General features: G+C 36.9%; 1 protein-coding gene across 1 annotated transcript in view; it reads left to right on the forward strand.

The window, feature by feature from the left end:
* Nucleotides 1–18686, forward strand: part of PLCL2 (phospholipase C like 2) — a 99708-nt gene extending 81022 nt beyond the window's left edge. Inside the window, exons 6-7 of the mRNA XM_058032537.1 lie at nucleotides 8670–8779; nucleotides 17422–18686. Of these exons, the coding sequence (XP_057888520.1) occupies nucleotides 8670–8779; nucleotides 17422–17601 (290 nt within the window). The 3' untranslated portion in view covers nucleotides 17602–18686. The remainder of the gene's footprint in view (nucleotides 1–8669; nucleotides 8780–17421) is intronic.
* Nucleotides 18687–19259: the final 573 nt, after the last annotated feature.

Here is a 19259-nt window from a genome sequence, read left to right on the forward strand (position 1 = left end):
CTACACTTGTCACAACATAATTTTCACTGTTTATTAGCACAATAGACTTTTGCTGATAGTTAAGGGGAAAAAAAAAGGGTCTATTCAAGTTATTCCCTTTATTTATGTTTCTAATTTTTCTGTGTTCTGTCTATCATTTTTACCTGTTTTTTTTTTTCTTGTTTGCTCTTCGTCCTGTCTACTCCTTTTTTTTCTGCATTTTTTTCTTCCTGTTTGTCCTTCCTCCTCAAATAACTCCACTAAGCCACTGTCTCCAGGTACAGCTCACAGCAGCCCAGATTGTACTGTCATTGCCTGTACTCCCTGTAAACCTGTTCTTCTCCTGTGCCTTGAATATTCTGGAAACCACATTCTAGTGGGGAGGAGGGGAAGTGAAGAAATGCACTTAGATCAACTTAAATAGTATTACTGAATAGGTGATGAGTCATTTTTCTTTATGCTCACATGTTTGTCACCATAGTTATTCACACCAGTCATATACCACATTTTTCCTGTATTGCTTCTCATACATATTACTTCTCATCCTGTAATACCTTGGATGGTATTGGGGTTTTTTTGTGAATCTGATATATTTTGCAAATGGGTGGATGATTCGTAGGAGACATCTCATATACTTCTTAATGACCTTGCTCGTTGGTACTAGGGCAAATACTTTACCAGCACAGAATTTTGCATTACTCTCTTGAGTTTGCCCCTTCACATGAAGCCTTTGTTTCCTCTCCTGTTAAAGTAATGCCAGAAAAGAGAGAAGTTGGATTTCTGTGGAAGTGTAAGAGATTGATGACTATTGCCAGTGAAACAATGTAGGCTCAGCTAGATCTGAACTCTGGGAAAAATTACAGTGTGCCATAAATCAGTATCATTATTAAGTCTGCATTCTAACATTCAATAAAATCAGAAACTTTTCAATATAATCTCATTGGTCTCTCTTGAGTATCAAGACTGATAAACAAGAGATGGAAACAGCAGTCTGTGGGAAAAAAAAATCCTCTCCTTTGTACCTCTCTTGTGTTTATGCCCTTTATTGACAGTCTTAATTCATTCTCATACGTGTAATGGCTGAACTTGACCCCCATTCAGAAATCTTGTCTGTCTTCACAGAGGAGTGTATTTGTGGAATAAAGTTTTCTGTACATTGGGGGTGGAATACCATGAGTCAATTTTCCAGAACAACTGTTTTATTATGTCAAGGTCTGTTTCTCTGTGAATTTTGTAGAAGCGTTGTTTTGGAGGAACAGAAAAAGTGTTGTTGTGTGTTTTATGAGTATTGTCAGTTGATATTCTTTTTGTTGACTTTGGTATCTAGAAGGGTAATTTTACATAGGATTGTTCCTGAAAGTGTTTGGACGGGTGGAGCTGGTTACTTAACCCTTGGAAGTAGCAACGTCGTGGCATAGAGGTTGCACATTTCCTCTTTTCAGCTTCATAATAGTGTAAGCTTAGTGCTACAACTACTATCAATCTCTTCTGATGGTGTTTCTTAAGGAATTTAGTGAGCATTTGAAGTCCTCAGTGGCTCCCCAGCATTAAAGAAAGTCTTTTACATGGAGAACTGGATTACTGTGATTGCACATGGGACTGTGTGAGTCTGGACTGGAAGACTGAATACTAATTTAAAGGAAAGGATGGTGCTCAGCAGGCTGTGATGCCATTGTTGTTTGGGATGTTGGAATAAGAAAGTTCTCTTAAGTATGCAATTTGTCTTTGCTGTTTTTCAAGAATGATAGGGCACTGGGCATGAAAACAGTTTTTAGCCACCTAAGTAGAGGCAGCACCTACGTGTCTGTCTGTGTCTGAGGAACATTTCCACTTACTACAGAGATAGTGCCAAAAAGGTCAAAGTAATTAAAAAATGCTGAACAACTAATTAAGATATTGTATTCTTTTGTCAAATAATTATCTGAATATATTGAATGCAAATAATTAATTCCTTGAGCATCTTAAATCTCAGCAAAATATTCTTTGAACCTGCCAAGAAATTCTGATTCTCTAGTTATGGTGTAACATTTTTTCAATGTCTTCAGTGGAAACAAAGTGTTTGGAAGTACTTCAGCATCTAATCTTTGTTCCTGCTAAGACTCTATTTTTGCAGTTAGTAATGACTTTTTAAAAATACAGAGATACACTAAGCATTAGTTTATGAAGGTTCATTTTAAATCTTTGTGTGAAGAGTGTTTTGTAAGCAAAATAAATGAGAATTTACAAGTATGGTGACTTCTACTGCTTCTCCAGCATGATGCATTTGATTTATTGTTGATATGGTCTGGTAGCCAGACTCTTTTCCCAATCTCTTTTTCTGATAAAATTAATTTTGAGAGGAAATTGTTTGTGAGGCTGAAATAGCTGACTGTTTAAGGAATGTAATCTAAAATAAAAATATTAAGAAACATATTTAATGCTGTAAAAAATTGAAGCTGTCGCTTTCAAAGATGTGGCCAAGAGTAGCAGCTGTATAAGTAAATTAAATATTTGTGGAAATGAATACTTACAGCCTAAATACTTTCCTAGAATTTTTCATTTCCTTTATTACTGTTTGACCTACACAGTGGAGGAAGAAATATTTGAATATATTAACTGATTTCTTGGATTTTTTTTCTTGTAAAGAAGAAATTTGTGTATGCAAATTATTCACAGCATCTTTGTAATTGTTTGAGTTGAATCTGCATAGTGGTAGACCTGCAAGGTGTGATAACCTAAAACCTGTGAGATAATCCAAAGCTGTGAGGTATTTTCTTTACATTTAAAAAATATTAATGTTTATTTAATTTTATTTTGTATTTATAACTCTTTTGAAAAGTATTTAATTTGATTTTAAATCAAAGAGCTCTACCAGAAATTAAATAAACTATATTTGGCTTGACTGAATTTAAGTGCTTCATACCTGGAGTATTACCAGTGTTTACTTCATATAGACATAGTCAAATTTTGTTTGTTACTCATTTCACGTTAGGCATACTAAGTATATGCATTTATTGCCAGAATCTCATCACTGTGCTGTTTCACTGATAAAGTTTTTTGTTAAGAGAAGAAACATAGCAGGAGGAGCCCACCTGCTGTGTAGTCATGTCTCAGCTAGGTTGTAAATCATCTCTTGGCAAGAAAGCTTTCATCAAAGAAAACAAATGAGCATGCCAGGGGAAGATTTGGCTTTAGAAATACAGCTGAGCAAGTGTTGTGCTGGCTGTTTTGCTAAAAATTCCTTGAAAAATTAGTATCTTGGTTCTCAGTTAAAGAAAAGGTGTGAATTTTTTTGCTATAAACTGAGATTGTATGCCAGGGCTTTGTGATAGGCGCTCTCACAAAAGCAAACAAATCTCAGAGTTCCAAATGTTCCTGTACTTGTACCACACAGGTATGTTCTCCAGTTTTCCATTTTTCAGTTTCTTTTCACTTCTTCATTTTAATACATGTGTAATTATCATCAGACAGTTCAAACAAATATACATATATTGTATGTAAAACCATAATTACATGCAGCTCAGTGACCTAAGGCCTCTTTCCTTTTTAATATATGCTCTTTAACTAGTTTAAAAATAGCAGAATCACTTATGCTGCTTTATATAGCACATTTTAATTAATATCTTAAATATGATGCTTTGGAACTATAGTGAGAGCCCACTAGTGGGAGGAATTGCTAACCAGCTTCCAACAGGTGTCGTTTCTAGTTAGTAATTAAAGACAATAAATTTTATATGAAGTAGCTTCATTTTAAAGAAAAGAAGAAACTGTTTTTTCAAGCTAAATACAGTTGAAGAGGAGTGGCTTTTATTAGTATCAAAAATGTTGCTTTTGAGGTATATCACCAAATAATATTTTTTTATGAAAATAAAGTGTTGGGATTACAACAATATGCAGGGCATCTTTGTTCTAGCATTTCAGGCATCAGTAGAACAATAACCATATTTTAAGCTCATATGAATGTTGTAAGTTCTGAATAGTTTTGTATCTACTGAACATATTTGTGAAAAATTAAACACTAAGAATCCAGGACATAAAGCAAAGCTGAAGTCCAATCTGGAAGCTATTTTGACAGGGGATGACTCAAAATTATCATCCTGTCAAGACAATTATATTGCCTTGTATGCTTTATTTAGGAAAACTTCTTGTTATTGAAGTATGTCATAGCAGTAAAACACATTGCTCTCTCTACTGTCATTTAGTCCTTGTTGAGATTATTAACATGAATGTTCCATCAGAATATGGCAAGCATGAGTTAATGCAAGTTTGACATCCTATGCATGTAACACTGTAGGTCATCCTGCAGCTGGCTGAGGAAACACAGGACTGTAGGTGCTTCACTCTGCTTCCCAGGGCGCCTCTTGAAAATGGATCGCGTTGAACTGTATTTTACAATGAATAGGAGTTTTTGATCTGTGTAATTTTCTCATTTTAAAACTGATCACAGAAACACATCTACAATGGTAATAAATTTTACTTAAGTTCTGATTTTGCTAGTGGACATCCATCCTAATATTGTCCTTTAGCTGCAGTGATCCTTTGAGGTCCAAGGTCTTACCTGACTGGTGTAGAGCATCTAGAGAGCAATTGCTCCTCTTTTGGTTTTCCTTTTGCTAGACTAGCCAAGCAAATTTTTGTTAATCTCCTCAATGATACATAGTTCCTACTGCATCAAGTGGCCTTATAGTGTTTCTCTTTTCTTCATGCTATTTAAGTTATTAAAAATTGAAGAGGATTGTGTGTGAAATTTCGGAGTAGCATCTTGGATGTAAGGTATTCCTGGTGAATGAAGAAGGGTTAAAGCCATCTAATGCATTCCAGGGCTGTGGGAACGGGTCTGAGAGAGAGGGAAAAGCTGAGACAATCATGAAATTCAGACTAACCAGCATTCACTGGGGAACCAGAAAGAGATTCAGCACTGATGGGGAAAATATTATTTGGAAATACTGAAGGATTGCTTATGAGAATGCTTTAGAATAAGCAAGTGTACTGCAGAGGAGAAGAATATGCTGTGAAATCTCTGGTTATGATTAGGAAAATTTGTCAGCAGTATTTTGTTCACTGTACAAACCTGCTGTTGACTCATGCTATTGCTGTTTTGCTACATATATTACAGTGTACTTACATGCCTTGCAATAGCTGGGGTGAATGTTTTACAGAAAAGCTGCTCTTTTTAATGTGAAATACTTGAATCCATTTTCAATTTGCAAATGCTTAGGAAATTGTATGGCTTCTGTCAGCTCACCCTTACTTATGCAGCGATGACCAGCCTTCTTAATGCAGGTTATGCAAACTAAGAGCCCTTAGTACGCCCATGCAGAAACTCAGAAGGGGACCAAATAATGATGTTTGAAACCTCATCACACTGTTACAAGCAGAAGGCAAACAAGTTAAAGAAAGCTAGAAAGTAGGACTAAGCCAGTCAGCCTCACCTCAGTCCCACAAAAGAGGGGATATCCTTGGTGATATTGAACAGCCACCTCACACAGTCCTGATCATTCTCTCTGATCCTGGTTTTGAGCAATGGGGTTGGTCCAGAGCTGCCTTTCAACCTCAGTGATTCTGTGCAAATAAGGATTTTAGTAAAGAGTTTCCAGTCAAAAGAGCTTTTTAGATTTGAGCTTTCTGGCTCAAGGCAACAATCAGTAATAATTTCATTGTAGATAAATACATTTGTGCAGTGGGCAAAAATTAAAACACAGAAAATACCATCGAAACAGAAGAGCGTACATCCTATATATTCTTCGTGGTCACTCAGAAAGTTGTGAATTATATCTTCCTTAACATCTGCCACAATAAATGAAAAATATAACTGACTTGTGCTTTCTTTGATTGAGGTGGTATATGCAAAAATATTATGGGTGATACATCAGGTTAATGGTATGCCTGTTACCATTCAAGAGCTCTCAGGCAGTTCAAAATTACTAATTGACTAATAAATCTAGAAGTAATTAAGCCTCGTAAAAAGTGACTTGTTTATTATATGTTGATGAGAGTGAGAGCTGAATTTTTATTTGCAAGAGACAGAAAATTGTTTATATAAAAAAGTAATTTAACCTTGAGTTTTGTTTGTAAGCATATCCTAAAGGCATGTTTACATGGGTTTATATGAACATGTAAATTATTTTATTAATTTAGCTGTAAATGAGAGTGTCTTTCCTTTTTTTTTCCTTTTTCTATTATCTTCTAATATGTTTAATTTTGGAATTTAACACTTGTGTTATTCCTTTGCCATAGTTAAAGCATGAAATAATTCCAAGGCAAAGCGCAACAAAACCAAGTGAGAACATACGAGATGAATGCCAAGAGAGGCATAGTCAACAGTTAAATGTTGTGCTGCATTTATGCTCTAAAATTTAATTGTCCATATATTGTGTACCAAATAAGAGCCATTCCTTTCAGCAGATGGAAAAACTGAGACAAAGAGATGAAATAATTCATTTCAGTTAATCAGGCAAGAGCTAGTAATGGAAGCGGAAATAAAATTCAAATCTGCTTGTCCCTGCTTGTGTGTTTAGGTTTAGTGTAGCATGATGATGAGGAGTTGGCCAGTCTGTGAGAGATGTTGAGGATGCCCCGATATCAGTATCAATATTAGTGGTGTTTAAGCAGGAGGCACCTGTCAGCTGGGGGTTTACACGTGTGTGTGCCCTGTTGAGATGATCTGACTGCTTCATTTTCCCAAGAAGGATGATGAGATGTTCCTGCCAACTTCCAAGTGTACTTAGCTGCGGTGGAATGGCTTTGGCAGGACAGAAATGTGTCATAGCATGAGTGTAGACTGGAAAGAGCATCACCACAGAAGGTTGTTGGTGAACATAAAGGAGTTTTTCTGGCTGGCAGAATACACAGTCACCATTGTGTTCATGTCTGTGATATCAGGAATTTTGTATACATCAAAATAATCTGAAATCTACAAAGCACCAATCCCACTTTTAACATGCAGGTGGTCAGCACTATTCTTAATGTCTTTCTTCTTTCGTTCAAGTTATTATCGATTGCTGCTGTCCACTGACTTAAAAAGCAATAATTGTTAAGATGGAAATGAGGTGCAGAACTTCAAAAGTTTGCCAGTATGTCTCAGAATTCATTGTACAGATCAGAAAATCTGTACTGTTGTGATGGCTCTAGAAGTGTAATATTGTAAATAGGGATCTGTGTATAATTTTTCCGTTCCATATGGTTGATATGAATGAGAAATGGATACTTAGAACAATGATGGATTTATAAACTTTAATTTCTCACCTGCTTAGAAATTTGTTTTGGGGAAATATAAGATGAACATTTGAGACGGCAGAGGGAGGGCTGTAGAGAAGTGATTGAAATAAAAATTATACACTATGTTAATTCAAGGAAAATATTTGCCATTTATTTTTCTTGTAGCAAAATTTAAAATAGTAAGAAAGGGTAGAAAGAACAATTTTGCCTTTCAAATGAATCTATGAATACTTTTAAAAATATATGTGTGTGTGTATGTGGGAGTAAGGTAAGGGAGTGTATGATGGAAACATTCAGTCATCTCTCTTTCTTTTAATGAGACATGAGTGTAGGTTAAAGAGATTACGAAGAAGAGATAATGTCCTTAAAAGTCAATCTTCTCTCAGATTGACAGCCAACCCAAGTTTACGTGCTTATTCATGGTAATAAAGTACATGTAAATTTTGAAGTACATACACTCACTGAGAAAACAACATAGTTAAAAGTATAATTTGTCCTTTAACTATTATGTTCATAGGTGTATGTCAGAGCCACTTGCCAACTTTTGACCTCAAAATACCCTGTGCATTATTAGAAGGGAATCTTGAGAGCACAACTGAGCTATGACCTTCATGGGAGAGTAGCTGTAATCCATGTTAGTTGCTCTGTGTACCCGTGGAAGGACATTTGACTTCTCCTGTGTGAAAGAAACAGTTTAAAGTTTATTTTTACACGGCTTGTAACAGCAGCATGGAAAGGAAATTATGTCTCTGCTATCTGTGCAGTGTTAAAACAACTTCATTTGGTCTGCTCAGTGCTTAGATCAAACTAATCTAAATGTTACCAAAAATTTTTGATTTGGAGTTTGTCAGATACAGATTTTGTGGACACAGTAGTTTACATGGTGTGGTAAAATATTGTTGGCATTCCTTGACAAGTTCATTTGGCATTCCTCCTTCACAGTTACTCATTTATCCTCAGGGATAAGGTAAAGTGTTTATTTTCTGGGCAGACTCCATGATATAAATTGTAAGCTGGACAACTGTGATGTAAATGCATAAAAGAGTAAGGCCCAAAAGAGTAGTTAATGAAATTAACTGGGGCCAGAGTAGTTAATGAAATTACTGTTTCCATCCTATAGCAACTACAAAAAGGTTTTTACATGTGGTGCAACACATTCAGTTGTGCTTAGAGATTGTATTTCTATGGGAAATAATTGCTGGGCTCCATCTCTGTATAGCAGTGACCTAACAGGTGCTTTAGTGGATTTTGACTTAAAGAGATTTGTATATATTGGCATGTTGTATAGCATTGAATCTTACTACATCAGATAGATTTGTGCTTGAAGAATAAAATTTCTGAAGCTTTTTCACTGTCTTTTAGCCTTATTAGTTTCAAGTTGCTATCTCTATGATCACAAAAATGCTAAAATAGATACTAAAATAGATACTATATTTCTCTCTATAATATTGCTAAAATAGATACTATATTTCTCCCTCTTTTATTCTCTACAGCAATGGAGTTTCATGAAAACCTGCACAATATAGGAGCAAGAGAGGGCCTAAAAGAAAGAAAACTGCAAAAATCAGTTGAAAGTTTTACGTGGAACATTACAATTTTAAAGGTAATGTGTCTTCCTTTGGTTAGTTACTGTGTTTTTCTGTTCAAAACTGTCATTCTGATATTGTTACTGGTCATTACTCTGTGTCACAGTTCAACTGGCTTTATTCACTTCTATAATCATAGTCAGTTTGGTTTATATAACCTGTAACACAGCAGAGTCTCAATGTGACTTTTTATTCTCATGTAGTGTTACGGAAGCTTATTTCATTTAGTTTGTCTGACATTTTCTTCATGCAATCTTTTAACACTGGCAGGATCCTTTAATACCTGGCTGAAACAATGACTCTTGGCTTCTGCAAAGTGGCTCAGGCTGGAAGGCAGCTATGCCATTGTTTAAACCCTGTTTTGTGATTTGAAGGGGAATAAGTGTTAAGGTTAATGCAGTTACTGAAAAACAAAAGGGAAGCTGTTACTGCTGCAGTCGATGATGAATGGTGGTTAATGGTAGAAGCAAATTGTGTTCATAATCCAGGCTGGGATAAATTGAGTGTATGAGCTGGAGACTCTCTTTACATTTTGTCGAGCACATTTGCTTACATTTTGACAAAAGACTAAATGGTAAAGTATAAGAAAAGCTTTCAGCCAGAGACCCTCAGGAAACTAGAATGTGGAACAGTTCAGGTTTCCTATCAGTGATCTTTGATCTCAGCAGAGTATATCAAAATTTGTAGAGATAGCAAAACTGCCTCCCTTAATTTATTCCCTTGGCTCTAGCTCATATTATTCAAGTTTGGTGTTTACATCCACTAATGAGTTCTTCTCTCCCACTCAATCAAATACTTCTTCACTACATTAAACTATAAAGTCTGTTTTAATTATAAAGAAAATTATTTTCTCCCACCTAGTTTTTATTTTTAGTTCTTCTTGAAAATACGGTTTCATACCGCCTCTTCTTACAGTGAACTATGACAGAAAAGCAGTAATGCATATGTATTTCTCCATGCTGGTTTGAACTCTTAAGCTTTTCATGAGGTCACTTGGTGCTCCAATCCCTCTTGTGTTACACTGCACAAATCCAACGCGGAGGAGAATCAAAAACTGGTGAAATTTGCTACAGCATGTACAGTTAATGCATTCTAAAAATATTCATGCAGGTTCTGCTTATAGGTAAAGGACCAGAATATCACATTTCCTGTATCAGAACAGAGTTTCCTGAAGACAGTGTATGGGATGTGGAATGTATCAGTCCTGTGCTTCCGAGAGCATAGAGAAGAGTTAGTTCAGTGGCGTTGGGTGAATGTCAAAGAAATAAATTCCTATCCCTTTTTTTCTGTCAAAGGTGTCAGATACCAGCTTGGATAGGCAAATCTATTTTAATGCTTCCTGAAACAGCAGTACCTTTGCTTCATCTCTGCTTTACATTCTGAACATAAGGGTTGGTGGGGGGGAGGTTTGCAGTTGGTGAGCGACTGAAATGTGAAGTCGTGATTCCTGCGTTCGCCAGGAATTGGAGGAGCCACATGGCAGGTCTGGCTCCGAGGAGCACTGAAGGGCTTGTGTACATGTCCTTAGGATTATAACATAGTTTTGAAGATAGAAGGCCTTCCTTTTGAAGAGATTATTGAGAAAATATCTTCAACATTGATTGGGTGGTATTTTTCTAGTCAGAGATTAAGATCCTTTCTTTTGGAAGGTGCAATTTGTCGCATAATTAAGACTTCAGTTAAAAAAAAAAGGTGAGATTTTAATCAGCCTCTCGTTGAAACTTTAACAGGAGGCATTACAGAACATCTTTAAAGTTATTTTACAGGTACTGCAGTTCAGGCATCTGCTAAGTGCTGTTGCTCACATTTAGATATACAGAAAGTTAAAAGTGAGATTTGTTTGAAGTGACACACTGAGGTTTTCCACTCCAAACACTTTAACTGTGGGCTTTAACCATACTTTCGTATCATATAATTAAACAGAAGTTAAACAGTTTCTAAGACACATTTCCTGTCTGGAGAAAAAGATCTGCAATCATAATTTCGATCTCATTGTCTTTCCATTGCCATGTTCCCAGTTCTCAAAAAACTCTGAGAGAACAGGGATGAAAAGTGAATATCCACATTTGAGTAGAAATTGAGCAGAAGAGCAATAATCTGAACCACTTTAAGGATTTCTTTTATGTGTTGAATTCTCTTCCTTCTTCAAATTAACTTCCTTCTCAAATAGTACAAAAACGAACGTGGAAATACACAATAAAGATGTGGATTCTTAGCTATGATATAGGAGTTATTGTGGGGCTCTGAACAGCCTTACTAAATAATCCTGCATGAGTGCCATCCTCAGCTCCTGCACAGAGGACTCATGGCATGCTCACATGGTGTGGTTAATGTATTTTCCAAACTGATCAAGCTGCATTTTACCCTCGAGATACATATTGATTGTTCTCTTTCAGTTGGGACATTTTGACTGCAGTTGATGCAATGGAAAGTTTGATAAAATAGCAAAATTGACAGCTTAATTCTAGGGAAACTTTCTTTAGAACATCTGATGCAGTTATTAAGTATATCTATGTGTTATGCATGCACATGCATTACAGTTACTGCTTTAAATGATTTAATTTTTCTTAATTTGAAGCCATGTGGCCAAATTTATTAGTAGTATACTATGTTTGAATTCAGCTGAAATTCCATCTAATTTGTGTATGTGTATATGCACACATGCCCATTCTTATTCACCTCATATATGTACACAGAGATATTTAACTTCACAACATCATTTGGAGTAAATTTGGTCTGTTGCCTGATTCAGGGATTGAAAACTGCTAGAATATTCATCTCTTACACATAGACAGTTATTTGCTAGTAATTTATTTATTGTTACTACTCAGGCTGATAGAATTCATATTTTCTAAACATAGATAATCACATTTTCTGCCAAAAGTACACTGTTGAAGAAGGAAAAACACTCTTAAGTGCTGTTGCAGAAGACTCCTACAACCTATTGTAAAAATTTATGGACTTGTCTGACATAGAAAAACTTGGAGAAAAACCCTCTATAAGGCTCAGAATTTGAGATGCCCATAGGAAGAACATAGCAGCAACTGTAAATTAGTCTTGGCAATGAAGAGCTAAAGAGCTTTGTTCTAAAGACAAAGGGAGAGGTCAATGGAAATATTTGGAATGAAGGTGGGACTCCTAACTCTTCAGCATTTGTTAGATGTTTCTTGTTAGCTATGAGCTTTTCGGCATGTCACATTATATGATATTAATTACTTTCTCTTGCAAGGCTTGCAGTCCATGGCATCTGTTATCTCTTTAATAGCATTAGTTCTGCACCTACACTATTTAAAAAAAATGTATTTATAAATGGAACATTCAAGGCACTTCCAGGACTGCAGCTTCTTACTTCTTTTTAAATAATCTGAACTTTTTCAACCAAACCTCCAAGTGAATTCTGGCAGCCATGGAGCATTCATAAAACCTCTGATAGTTGCTGCCTGGTCTTGTAGGTCCTCAGAAGACATCCCAGTTCAATTTAAATATCTGGAGCTACTAGTCTCTTGATGTTGCTGGACTAATGGGATTTTGTCTCCTAATTAATCCCTTATTTAGAAGTTGGGAAGTTAAGGCCTTTTGTTCTGATTCCAGAACTTCCCTCAGAGCGTGTCAGCTGGGCGTGGAACACTGTAATGTGTCACAGAATAATAGAGTGGCTGGGGTTGGAAAGAACCTTAGAGATCACCAGTTTCAACCCCGCTGCCATTGGCAGGGACACCTCCCACTGCACCAGGTTGCTCAAAGCAATGTTCTCTTGTACTCTGAGGAGCTCAAAACAACGTTCTGTTGTACTCTGAGGAGCTTAAAGCAACGTTCTGTTGTACTCTGAGGAGCACTTTGAGAAAGGGATAGTGGCTTCTTGCATTTCCTGATAGGAGCTTTGGGTTCCAGATCCTGAGCTAAAGACCAGTCATTAACGATAGAGTTTCTTGGGATTTTTTGGGGAAAGGATGCTCATGCAGTTATTTTAAATGTCATCTGTACAATTTTTTGTAAGTACAATCTGTACATACTTTCAGGTTCAAGAACTAGTTAATTGAATATCATGAGTGAATACATAAAAGCTTATGAAGGTAGCTGTGCTGAGGCATTCTAGTTGATTCTATATCTGACTGACTCTGAAATGGTACCTCATTTTGGATGTACAAGAACTGAAAGGAACCATTTTGGATTTGTTTTCAGTTGCTGTTATGGAGTTCGGTTATGCAGACACTGGCTCTTAGTCAAAAGTTTCAAAACAAACAATGTTTTTAACATTGATTTAAGAAGAAATAAACTAGACTAGATGACATGGACATATTGGGCCAGAGAGGTTTAAAGGGTACTGAATTGGGCTTCCAAATTAATCCATATTCTTTATTGCTGCTGTTTACTAAAAGCTTTTGAATGAATATCAGTTTTGTTCTTTGACTTCTTTAAGGTCTTTTTTCATGTCTGCCTAGAAAACAACTTTTTCTGAAACCTGTAAACATGAAATATTCAAGTTACACAGTGCTCAGTTCAGTAAGTGAATTTTAACCATGGTGAAGGAAAGGGAGCAGTGGTTGCTGTGTGCTGCTGTTGTGAGAGCGCTCTCCCAGTGCTCTGCAAGGCCCAGATCCATCCTGCTCCCAGTTGGGAATTACCACAAGCTGCCTGTTAACCACAGTGCTGGAAGTCAATTCAAGTGTTTTGGTGTGCTTGCCAGACAACACTGAGGACTAAATTAATTTACATTTTGTCTTAATCTGAGATGAAAGCCTGGTGAAGACAGCCCTTCCACACAGCAAGAAACACTCTGGTTTGCTTCTACAACTGCTTCAGATCCCAGCATTGAGTTCTCTGTGCAAACCAGCTTATTTCTTGGAATGTGGGTTTTTTGGGATTCCCTTAAGATAAATCTGCTTGCTTAAAGTTTGAGCTATTTGTAAGTCTCTTGTATTGACTTTACAATATGCATTTTATCGGAGCAAGTTGCTATGGTCATTTGGGTCTGCTAAGAATGTGAAAGACTCCTGAGTAGTCCATCGGTCTGAGAGATTCCCATGTTCCAGCTTGCAGTCAGCTGACTCTGCTATTAAGTCAACAGCACCTACTGTGAAAATCAGGATGCATAAAATAAAAAGATTTGAAACTGAACCTTGAGAGCCCTTGGAGAAGAGACATTTGATACCTAACTAGAAAGAAAGTCTTTGTGATTATTTAATTGAGAGTGTGATGGCAGTTTTTTTCCAGATCCGGGTGACTTTTAAAATTTTCTGCCTTTTAAATGCATTGTATTACTTTTCAGTGGGGTTCACTGTGACTACAGCTTGAATCTTTGAGGCGCATGCTGTTTCATTTCCCCAGCATACATCTTCATGATGGTATATCAACAGAAATAGCCACTTCACACAAATTGTGCAGAGCTCTCTCACTTGAGCTCATGGCATTTTTGGTAGTAGTGGTTGGCTCTTTTATCTTGAGATCAGGACATACCAGCAGATAATGGCAACACAGTTGGTTTCACAAACATTTTTCTGAGTTCAATGGCATTCAGAAATAAATTCTGAGCATTGGAGAGGAGAGTAATGAGCACTGATGCATTTTTCTATTTCACCGTGGTCTGAACCTGATACCACTTGGTCAAATGTATTTAGTCTGGACACCTTGTCTGCAATAATCCAGGCTTTATCCTAGATCCTCTTTTGTCTTTGAAGTTCATCTTCCCTTATTGGAATTATCCAGACACTCACAGTTCCCTGCTGCAAACGAGCCATTCCTGCTAACGCCTAATATTTTCTTCTTCCTCCATGCCACCTCTAGAGATCCTTCCCAATGAGTGTTAATTTTCATTTTCTTGTCACCTTACCCAATTTATTGCATTCAGCAACCTTCTCCCTGCTCAGTGTTTTTGTTTTTCTTTCTCACCAGCTTTTATTCTCATTACCAATCTCTCACTCTTTTTGCGTTATTAGTTCTTCTCCTTTTATATAATTTTCAGGCTACTTTTAATGTGGTGGATTTTGTTGATCTGTTTTCTTTCTGTATTCCACTCCCAAATGTTGCCTCAGTCTTTCCCTTTCTCTGCTCACCTGTCAGATCCAAAGTTGCTGCACTGTGTTTGTGTTTCACCATCTCCTCTTGCAGAAAGATCTAGCATCTGCCTTGTTTAATGCAGTCTGGCTTCCCTTTCAGCAGCACTAGGCTTCTTGCCGGGTCAGTCCCAGAGATTGCTCTTGCACCCTCCTTTTCCCCATCTACCTCTTCTCCACAGTCTGTCCCAGGCTCTTCCTTCCTCCCCTCTAGTCTGGCTTTTGGCCTACTTGCCTTGGCAACCCAATGTTGGTGGCTTGGAGAAGCCATCCAGGAAAAAACTCAACTATTTTCCTAATGCGCATTCATTATTCTGTGGGAATGGAATACGCATTCTCTTACCACATTGCTGGAGCTGTCAAGAGACAAAGGATGATCAAGAGTGGAATCCTCAGTGATTGTACTAACCACATTCAAAATCTGATTTTTGTTTATTAAAAGCTCATGACTTGAATCTACTGCCCTGTAGTCATTCCAATTACAAGTCCCTACCCCAAGTGAGAGTAGGGAAGGAAGTGTAGAAGGTTGTTAATAAACTTCTGATGGCATTTCTCCATCTTTATTCTCAGAACTGAATGAACCATATGGATGAGGTTAAAGAACTATATTAAACAGAAATAATAATAAAATCTGCCAATGGCAAAAATCCTGCATAGAAAGTATCAGCTAAAGTAGTTAAAGTTTGGCAAGCATGTAAGTAACTGAAAGCAGGGGTGTTTTTTTAACTGAGAAGTTTTGGGCAACCTTATTAATAGACTGCTTGCTAGCAGCTCTGCCTATAATAAACAACTTGATTAAAATTCCAGAACTATATTCTACTAATCCATGTAAAACAGAACTTGGGCTAGAAACAGATGCACTCCAGATATGACTCATTTAGTGTGCTGGAGTGTTTTAAATTAGCTTTTAGTTGTTTGTTAGTTTGGAAAAAAGTATGTGATTTTTATAAAAAGTAGCCCTTTAGATTAAAATATTACTGAAGCTTGTGCTATGATTGATGACATTCTAGATTTTTTCTTCTCTGGTGATCAGAAAAAAAGACTTTGGCTATTATCGTCTTGGGTGAGGGGAGGGTGGACGTTTTTTCTTTGAAGAAAGTAGAATTTGTTTTTAATTTGTGAGTCTCAAAGACATAAGTCTGCTCACTTCATTGGGTAGTATTTATGTTCTGAGTTGCTAAAGAAGCACCAGAAGTATCACACCACGAGTGCACATGTTTTTGTCTGACTGCTATTCTATCTCAACTCCTGCATTTTCAAAATCAAGAGGTAAAGATGCATTTCAACCCTATTTGGCAGAGGAGAAGCAATGTATTATCTTTGGAAGAGATACTAGCATGTCTTAAGAGAAATGTCTGTCAGGAGACAGAATTTACCCAGGATGGGCAGACGTGACAGGAGAAGGTGCAGTCAGTGTTCATACCTCATTGCACACTGGTACTGGCAGTCTCAAGGAATGACAATACATGGATTTTGTGTGTGTGTGTGTGTGTGTGTGTGTGTGTGTGTGTGTGTGTTTCCCCCCTTCAGGTATGAATTTGTCTCCTTCAGGTATTTTCCTGTGAGCTGTGGAGCAGTTCTCTGTCAGGAATGCGGACACAGCATAATCACTGTGGCCCTTGCAGACTTGCTGCTCTTGTTTTTGACCTTCTCTGTGCCCACCAGTAAGACAGATGTGCTCACCATGTGCTGCAGCCTTGCTCATTTGCTGCAAGTGGGCAGGGTAGGCAGATACCAGCTGCTGTCCACAGCCTCCCAGTGAGGGCTGTGGCTGTTAGAGGGCTTTGATCAATACTGAGAGATGGACGACTGTAGAACAAGAGCCAAATGACCTAAGCCTGGGACAATTTCTCTTACAGCTTTGCTTATAACTTAATTGCCATGAAGAGGAAGATTGATGTGGCTCTTAAGGACATGGTTTAGTGGTGGACTTGGCAGTGTTAGGTTAATTGTTGGACCTGGTGGTCTTAAAGGTCTTTTTCAACATAAGTGATTCTGTAATTCTGCAGAAGGATAGTGATAGTACTGAACTGCAGACAGCCCTGTGAAGTCTTTGTCATCACTGTTCTTTTTATGTGCTGCTCTCCAGTCTGTGTTTTCATATTTTGTGCATCGACAAGCACTGGTCCTTTACCATCCTGCTATTGAGTGAATCACATTGCTAAGGAAAAAAAATCCCTAGGAACCAAAAACCCAGGAAAGCTTTAAATGGCTCCCTGAGGTATTAAAAGTAATCGTCACAGTTTTTGTTATGCAGAAACATTTATAGTCCCTATGGATTAAAAATACATGAAAAGTGTTAGGCAGAAATTACCCCTACCCCATTGCTGATGCCACTGATTGGCTTCAGAGAAAGCAAAGAGCTTGATTCTTTTTAACACTAATCCATATTTGAGTTTTGTTTTGGTTTTTGAGGAGTTTTTTGTTTGCTTCATTGGTTGGTTTGGATTTTGGTCTTTCTTTTGTTTTCTTTTCTTTTTTTTTTTTTTTTTTTTTAAGCCGGACAACTATACTTTTAATCTGAAACAAGCAGAAGGGTAACAGATAAGCAGATAAGAGAATGCTGTTATCAAAAATGCATTCTAACTGCATTTTTTTCCTTACAGGGACAAGCTGATCTTCTCAAATATGCTAAAAATGAAGCACTGGAGAATCTGAAGCAAATCCATTATGCCACTCTTTCATGTGGACTTAATAAGCCAGGCACTGAAAATGCAGAAATCTCAAAGCCTCGTCGAAGTCTGGAGGTCATACCTGAAAAAGCAGGTGATGAAAACGGAGAATGAGAGAAGGCTCTTCTCGTAATTTTGGAGTTTATAACTCTGTGACCAATTGTAGCTGCATAGGACATTTGCTTTGCACTTACTGTTGGAAAATATTCGGAATTTTTAAAGCACAACTGGAGAAGCTAATTACAATCTATTGAAACTGTGAATGTATGTAGCAACTCTGCTTGTGAAGGCAATGATTTTGTGTAACATGGAAATTACATTATTGGCCTAAATATAGCATATATATGTAAAAGATACTGTAATTCAGTAATCGCGTGCTGAAAAGTTCATTGTAGTGCCATCAGGAAATGAACATTTTTAAAATTAGATGTAACTAGCAGGAAATCAGTTGACAGAATTTGGCAAGATGCCTTGATTTTCAAACCAATTTGATGCAAAGGTTGTTTCTTTCTTTGCACAGTTTGTTAATTGTGCTAGTGAGATATATCATTCTTTTGAAAATCAGGTCTAAGAAAGTGGAATCCACATGTTTCACACTATATGTAGTTCAGCCGCTTGGATATTTGGGTTTGAAGTGGTATTGATTTTATTGTTGAGCCATAAATTAAAATGAGAATGTAATTAGACAGTGATCACTGACTTCAGTGCACTATAGGAGAGCCATTATGTAAAAGGAAAATGTGCAATCAATCTGATAGCCTATGTCAGAAGAAGATACATACCTATTTTGCCTAAGATCTTCTGCAAATGTGTGTAGATAATGTGACCAAACCGCAAGCAAAACGGTGTAAATAGTTTTTCATTTTGTGAAGTGAAGTGCTCATATTAAAAAGAGTTTTATGAGATTGCTCCCAAACAAGTAAAGCTTTTAACTAAATTTTAACTTTTTTATTTTTTGAGTATTTTCTTCCTTACAGAATAGGTGATATCTCAATAAGCAGGTTTGTCAAAAAAATAAATCAATTGCTGTTCTGATATTTTTTGGTTTTCTGACAACATTAGGTAAAGGTATTGTAGCTGATATGCTCATTGTAAAATGACTATACCAACCTAGAGTGTTCTCTTACTGTTTCTGATTTAACAATAAAATGGACTATATAATTACAGAAGCTAATAAATTTGAAGAAAAACAAGTGAAATCCTCCAGAGATCAAAATGTGCTTCTTTGTTCAATTGTGGGGAAAAAGAGAAGATGAGGATGGTTGTTGAAAAGCATTGTTTTAAGTAGAAGTCTTCAAGACATGCATTTTACGTGGATTTTTGTTTTAACCAGTTCAAGATGCTCTTTCTGCACTGAGGTTAATGAAATCTACCTATGTATAACATCCCGTAAAAGTCAATAGGGCTCTGAACAAAAACACTGTTACACTTGCACTTCATTGGGTTATTAGGGACTTAATTTATTTTCTAGGCATTATAAAATTAAAGTGGGGATTGGGTGGGATGAAAACAGTTTGCATAGTAAATGTCGCATCTTGAGCTTGCACTTTTAAATGTCAAACCGTATGGGTTAGGATCAGTGTTAGAAGGTGCTAAGCTCTTTCAGTGTCTAGTTACAGACTGTGTGCCCTAAAGTTAGGATCTTGCTAGGAGTGAGTTCTGTTCTGTGTACTACAAAATGAAGCATTTAAGGTGCGGTAAACATCTGTGAGTGTTGCTTTTTAGGCAGTCCTTTTCTGTTTTGGCAGCTGAAAGTCTTCTGATGGAACCTG

The sequence above is a fragment of the Melospiza georgiana genome, chromosome 1 (genome assembly GCF_028018845.1).
Source record: "Melospiza georgiana isolate bMelGeo1 chromosome 1, bMelGeo1.pri, whole genome shotgun sequence".
Taxonomy (NCBI): domain Eukaryota; kingdom Metazoa; phylum Chordata; class Aves; order Passeriformes; family Passerellidae; genus Melospiza; species Melospiza georgiana.